Source organism: Neltuma alba, unplaced genomic scaffold (assembly GCF_004799145.2).
Source record: "Neltuma alba isolate B1F8T4 unplaced genomic scaffold, ASM479914v2 tig00012379_pilon, whole genome shotgun sequence".
Taxonomy (NCBI): Eukaryota; Viridiplantae; Streptophyta; class Magnoliopsida; order Fabales; family Fabaceae; genus Neltuma; species Neltuma alba.
The window spans coordinates 1-6,989 of NW_021636877.1; the positions used below are offsets into that span (position 1 = coordinate 1).

At 37.5% G+C, this 6,989-nt stretch overlaps 1 protein-coding gene and 1 pseudogene across 2 annotated transcripts; both read left to right on the plus strand.

Annotated features, from left to right (window-relative positions):
- The first annotated feature begins 71 nt into the window (after positions 1-71).
- LOC114726470 (probable GTP-binding protein EngB) lies at positions 72-3,223 on the plus strand (annotated as a pseudogene).
- A 1,591-nt stretch (positions 3,224-4,814) lies between these two features.
- Positions 4,815-6,989, plus strand: LOC114726506 (structure-specific endonuclease subunit slx1). Of its 2 annotated transcripts, XM_028913113.1 has the most exons (5): positions 4,815-4,996; positions 5,252-5,390; positions 5,874-6,007; positions 6,098-6,402; positions 6,430-6,989. In XM_028913113.1, the coding sequence occupies exons 1-5, from the start codon at positions 4,830-4,832 to the stop codon at positions 6,756-6,758; spliced, it is 1,074 nt and encodes a 357-aa protein (XP_028768946.1). In that variant the 5' UTR covers positions 4,815-4,829; the 3' UTR covers positions 6,759-6,989. The 2 variants fall into 2 exon arrangements, with proteins under 2 accessions (XP_028768946.1, XP_028768945.1); XM_028913112.1 differs by having other exon boundaries at positions 6,098-6,989.

Sequence of the window (6,989 nt, forward strand, 5' to 3'; positions counted from 1 at the left end):
GAACAAGCAAATCATTTTGGAACGTGTTCCTTAACTCATCTGCTTACATTGACATTCTGTGATTGAAACAGGTATTTAGGAATAAATTGGAATTTTTTGCTGCTGCGAATCTCGTCATCATTTCCACCTCCAATCTTCCTGAAATTGCATTCGCTGGTAAGATTGCAAGCGACCTTTAATTCGAATCTAGTAATAATTTTCTCTGTTCTTGATTCACTTTATTATACTTGCATCGATGCATTGATTTGTTCACGATTGGGTATTTTTCAATTTTGATTATCTTTAGATGCTAAATAGCTGTTAATTTATCAGTTAACGTGGATAATTTTACCTGTGGGTCTAATTATGATAGAACTGTTTTTTCCATCATCGTTGTTTGTTGCAGTAAAAGACTCAGCGTCTGTCATTGTTGTGGCGCAGGGACTTTATCTATAGATGACTTAGGGTTGGTTCTAGGGCCCTGATCACATTCTATGAATGAAGATCGAGACATTAGTTAGTACAAATGCTTAGCAGAAAGGTTTGGGGTTGTTTCTTGATTAATAAAGGGTCTAGTGAAGTGAACGGATCTAATTGGGGGAAAAAATTCAGACTGGATAAGGATTTCTTTTTTCAAAAAACGAATGAACCTTGGGTTCTGGGGCCATCCTTATCATATCTGTTGACTAGGGTTGCTTTTTATTGCAGTTTTCCAAATATCACTAAATATTAAAACCCGTGGACCTAGCTGTCCAAATATTAGGCCCACGCTAATATTCAGGCTTCAAGAGTGATACCTAACAACACCAACAGCTGAACGAAGGAAAACTTTCAAACCTGAAGCCTATTCTTCGACATGGCAGATTGAGTGCTTGACTACAGGATAGTAGCAGTTTATTAAATACCTGCCAGAAATTAAATGAAACTAAAAGGACACAATTATTTAAGCAAATGTAGCTTACTTGGTCTACCAACTTATGATATTGGCACTTGTATTGGGTTTTTTCTCCCTTGCCATGCCCATATCATAGTGCAAACCGTCCTGGCATGTGACTTACATCACATTGGTGCTGACACAAAGGTATTATTTGCCAATACTTTTTGCTTATTACTACTTCTAGTTATATCTTGTAACCATGGATTTTTATTTACGACTACAGTTCTTCCTCATATGTGAGAAGAAGTGGATTTTTTTAGCAATTTCTCACCAATGGATTATTATGTTGATGGTTGAAATTTCTGTCTGCATCACACAAGCATCATTCTAAGTTTCTAACATTAGTTGTCTCCCTCCAATTTTCCTAGGTGCAATGCTCTGTGTATCCTTTTTAACTTTAAAGTTTACTATCATTTATTTGTGTCACATTACATAAAATCCAAAACCTGATGGGAAATTATACATTCCAATTCGTAGAAGAAACGTCTTAAGTTATGAAAATTTGTAGCCCACTAGTCTTGATGATCAAACCGTGAAAAGTCTGAGGACTGGTTTATATCTTCTAATTTATGTTCCAAGAGACACGAGTGAAATGATATCCACGTGATTCTGATTGTCAGGAAGGTCAATGTTGGGAAGTCCTCTCTTCTTAATGCACTCACTAGACAATGGGGGGTTGTAAGGACATCAGACAAGCCTGGCCTTACTCAGGTATCCTAATTATTTTGAAGTGGTAGATTTGAAAACTTCAAGGATTAAATGTTTTACTCTTTAATATGCAATTCCTTTTGTAACTGATGAATTCTCTCTAGACCATTAATTTCTTTAAGCTAGGAACGAAGCTTTGCTTAGTGGATTTGCCAGGATATGGATTTGCATATGCGAAAGAAGAAGTGAAAGAAGCATGGGAAAGCTTGTAAGTTTGCAACTTGAATTCAATCTATTGGTTGTCTAAATGTTTCCCAAAATTTGATTTAGCCAACCATCATTCTACTTGACGGTGCCAGTATTTTGATGCTTCAAGCCTTTATGTATCGTAGTAATTTCTGGATTAAATCATTACGCGTCATAGAACTTACTTATCGTTTGGTGAGGAAGATTCAGCATTCTGAGAAGCATTCACTTCTGGAGCTACTGGGAGAATTAAGGAGACAAAAAGAATAAAGAAAAGCGGTCACCTATATTTCGTTTTAAGGCTGTTTATTTCAAAATAAACATGTTAATTTTCTCGTCCACTAAACACATTCTTCTGGTGGCATGCTTTTGCATGTTCCATGCTTGGAATATGATGATATGAGATCATATTTATATTTGTGCTGTTGGAATTTTCCTATATTTTGTTGTTCACGTGTATGGAGTTTAGTTTATTGATTTGTCATGATAAAACCTGACCAATCGTTTCCCTTGGAAAACTTCTAAATGGTAGGTGAAGGAGTATGTTTCCACGAGAGTTGGCCTTAAACGAGTATGCCTATTAATTGATACAAAATGGGGTATGAAGCCAAGGGATCACGAACTCATTGACTTGATGGAAAGGTACATAGTCAAGGAACCACTTGCATTCTCTCTTGTTCTGCTGTATGTGAACTTAAAAAAAATCTTGAGGCAGCATTGCATATACTTCATGATGCTTGTTATCAATTTGCAGATACCAAACTAAATACCAGATTGTACTAACTAAAACAGATATGGTATTCCCAATTGATGTGGCACGTCGAGCCATGCAAATTGAAGAGGTGAATTTTTGCCATCCAATTGATCTTCATCTTGGTTTTCTTTTTTGAGACTGACACACTTCTGTGAACTGTTCACCTTCACAGAGCCTCAAGGAGAACAAGTCTGTAGTTCAGCCTACGGTAAACTGGTTCTTTTGTCAGATTTCTTCAAAACTTAGTTCTTACCACATTCTTCTTGCAAGCAAGCTATACAATTTGCATTGTGCTTATTGCAGATGATGGCAAGTTCAAAATCTGGAGCAGGCATTCGAACTTTAAGAACAGTTCTCTCAAAGATAACACGAGTTGCAAACTCTAAAGCGAGGTGGTGTTTTCTTCCTCAACCTTTCCTCATAATGAATTTGACAAGTTTCTTGACAAAGAAAACAGAGAAGGCTAATAATCTTTCACTTCTGCTGATGATTTACACTAAATTGCATTCAGTTTAGCTTTCATATTAATTTGCAGAAAATGGCCTCTTGCTGATCCAGATGCTTTTGATCTGAAGCATCAGTTGGACGTCCCAGATAGAGAATTCGTTTTCTCAAGTTGTAAACTTCCATTTGAGCTCCTTTTCACTCTTCACTGGTAGGGTTATGCTTGTGCCAGGTCAAGCTGATGCATTGGTCTAGATTTGTTTTGGTGGAATATATACTGGTCCAAATTATTGTTTCCCCCTAATTTAATGGTCAAATTTATATACATGACCTATTGGAAACTAGTCAAACTGCTGTTCACAGAAATGCGTGTAAATAGTGTGTGCAACCTTGGGCCCCAGGCAATACTATGGCCCGAAGATCTAATTATCATTATGATCGTTATTTTGCTACAATTTGGTAGGTCTTGTACCAAAAAAAAAAAGTTGGTAGGCCATAGATCTAACTTGTTTTTGACACTATCATAGATCTGGCTTGTCTAAACTATTGTCATTATTTTGTTTAAAGTCAATTATCGAATCCTTTTTGAGATTGGGTTTAGTTATAATTGAAGTAATCTCTTTATTATTATATGCATAAACATGTTTAATTATTTTCGTTTATTTGCAAGTGGCGCTAGTACAACAGAAAAGGCAAGCAATTAAGGTGATTTTAATTTAAAGCTCTATCACAACACTGCCTCATTTCTCTTAATATAGTGATAAACTAGATAACTAATTTTATACTCAGACGAGGGTTATCCCATTATTCATGAATTCTCTCTCAATTTTTGCTTCATAGCCAGCCACCCATAACTCTGAACTGGATGCCTTCCTCTCCTTATTGATTTTGTCTCGACTCTCTCTCTCTCTCTCTCTCTCGTCTAAGCCACACCATAATTTTTGTTTGGGAAAGATCGAGCCTATGGTGCCCGGAGAAAGTACGTCAAAGACCCCCACCCTGGGCAAAACCGCGATATTCGAATCCGGAAGTCAGAAATCAAATGTTAGTGAGTCGAAAATAGAGTTTCACTTTGTGAAATTTAACAATTAATAAATTAGTAATCAGATGATAACAACTTACTCAAGGACGAGTAGGGTTGTTGGAGGCGAAGCGTCCCTTTGCCAAATCTCCCTTGCATCGAGGAATGTAAAATAGATACTTTTGTTGTGATCAAACCAGAAGAATGATTTCATGTTAGAAAGTTTCAGTTTTATGAAGACTACCAATGCGGTGAAAAGAAGTAACACACCACTTTGGTAATACACTGGGCTTTCAGGGTCAAATTGTTAATTTTAGTTTTAATTGCTTTGGACATGGGCTAAAAAGACCCACTCTAATTCCTTACAAAAGTATAATTTTATCTCTTAATGACAAGATGCTGAAAATTTAAGAGGTCCTCTTATTGTTCAAGTTTCACAGAATTTCAGTATAGATTAGATTTCATGTCAAAACTTTAAAACTGCCCATCGATTGAAACCAAAAAAAAAAAAAACACTGCTGAACCCTTTTCTTTTCTTTCTTTCTTTTTTTTTTTTTTTAACACGACTGCTTATCCTTTTATGTTATCTGAAGGGGGGGGGGGAAAAAACTATCTCTTAGATTAAAAAAAAAAAAAAAAACCGGTCATGCATGTAACGGCTACATCACCCGGCAATTATAATTTATGCCTAAAAGTCTGAAACCCGAAACCGATATCTCCAGTTCTCCACAACAGTGACGCTCTCAGGTAAGTGCGAATCAGAAGCCGCAACGGTCAAATTTTCAGTCGGCAGCGGCTAGATGCGGAAACGAAAGGCAAGATCAGAATCCTCAAAACCTCTCAACCCTCGCTCACAAGCAGCAGCGATCGAAGAACAGAACACGGTTTCTGATGAGGCCAAAGGCTTCTTCGCTTGTTACCTCTTGGTCTCTCTCAATCCTCGCTTCAAAGGCCATACCTACATCGGGTCGGTCCCACCCTCTCATTGAACTTACTTCTCACCTCTTCTCTTTTTGTTTCTGATCCAATCTCCAAGATCAGATGTATCTGATCTCCTCTGATTCATACATGTTCGCAATTATTGAAGTTTTCATATTTTTATCAATTGAAATGATAGGCACATACGATTTTCTTTGATCTTCGCCGCAACGTCTTCTTTATATCGATTTTGGTTGATGATGGGTTTTTAGATCTGACCGCGTCTATCTACATGCAATTACAGATTTACAGTGAATCCACGACGTCGGATTAGGCAACACAATGGTGAAATTGGGTGTGGAGCTTGGAGAACAAAGAGGAGAAGGCCTTGGGAGATGGTTTTGTGTATATATGGTTTCCCAACGAATGTGTCTGCGCTGCAGGTCCATATTTTGTTCTTTAATTGCTTCTTTTGTCAAATCTCTTGTAGTCACGCACATGCTAGGGTTCGTCTCATCTTTGGTCTCACAAGATGATTTCTCATTTTTAATTTTATCAAATTGATTTGTAGTCACGCACATACTTGGCTCAATTTGCTCCTAAATTCTTAAAACTTAGCAACAAGTTATCTCTCCTATTTTCTTTCAGAGTGCCGTTCGTCTTTAACGCTTTGATCACTTTCGATTATGCTTTATCACTTGAGTATGTGGGCTTTTATGCATTTTACTTGAAAATTGCCCATATTCTAAAATTACTGACTCCCCTGCCTTCAATTTTTCGTCTTGCGCATCTGATAGTGGCATAATATGACTCTTGTCTTTGCTTGGCTCAGAAGAGCCTGGCATGATATGATCATGAGAATTATACTAAGAATGCCGATGTCCGAATCAATGTTTTAAAGTTGTTTTATTGTCTGGGACTTGCAGTTTGAATGGGCTTGGCAGCATCCCGTGGAATCACTGGCTGTAAGGAAGGCAGCTGCTACCTTTAAATCCCTTTCAGGAATTGCCAATAAGGTTAAACTTGCGTACACAATGCTCACGCTTCCATCCTGGCAGAGGTGTGCCTTCTTTCTGAGTGCAGGAATATGAATGCACTTTTTTGTCACAATTTTTGTTTCGATTCTAACGCATGATATGGTTGGTCACAGCTTGAATATGACAGTAAACTTCTTTTCAACGAAGTACACAAAACATTCTGCTGGTTGTCCGAGTTTACCAGAGCACATGAAGGTTCATATTCGCCCCATGGATGAACTTCCGTGTTATACAGAAAGAATTAAAGGTTTGTCTGAGAATGAAGATGATGACACCGGTGAAGGTGGTGACACCAGTGAAGAGGAATGCAGTGTCATTACAAGTAATAGTGATTCTATTCCAGACACAATTAATGGTTGTCTCACTCATCTTTCACCGCAAGATGAAGAATCTGAAGCAAGAGAACCTTGTCATTCATTTGCTTCATTAGACAAAAGCCAGCCATTTGGTTCTATCATATCAGAGGTTAAGAAATCACCACCAGTAATTTTATCAACAAGGGAAGAGGTAATTGAAGTAAAAGATTTTACAAATTTCATGAATAAGAGTAGTGCTGAAATGAGTCAAGCAGATTGCATACAATCAGGTACGATATCAGCTGCTAATAAGAGTAAAGACTCCAGATGTGCCTTTAACGTGCCTAGTGAAGCTGAGATAATAGATTTGTCTACTCCATCCGCTTGCCGCAGCTTTTCAGCTAGCGAGAAGAGGATTTCTCGTGTTGGTAATGATTTTATTGACTTAACAAAGTCCCCCGGCTTCATTCAATTATGAGGTCTTGGGCAATAAGAATCTCACCAGGGTGGCGAGAAATCTACATGTGTTGACCGAGTTGTACAATTATTATTCCCTGTTCATATTAGATCAGACAGAAAACATAAGCAGAAAGCATTAGCTACACTGTAATATTTGTCTTTTCACAGTATATGTGGAAAATCATCGAAGAATGTTCCTTTGCCTTTCCAATTTCCTTATGCTTTTTGTAAAATAAGTTATACCTTTTGA

Coding starts and splice junctions, on each gene's coding strand:
- LOC114726506 (XM_028913112.1), top strand. CDS start 4,830: ATGCGGAAACGAAAGGCAAGATCAGAATCCTCAAAACCTCTCAACCCT. Junction 4,997..5,251: donor AAAGGCCATACCTACATCGG/GTCGGTCCCACC, acceptor ATGCAATTACAG/ATTTACAGTGAATCCACGAC. Junction 6,008..6,097: donor ACGCTTCCATCCTGGCAGAG/GTGTGCCTTCTT, acceptor GGTTGGTCACAG/CTTGAATATGACAGTAAACT.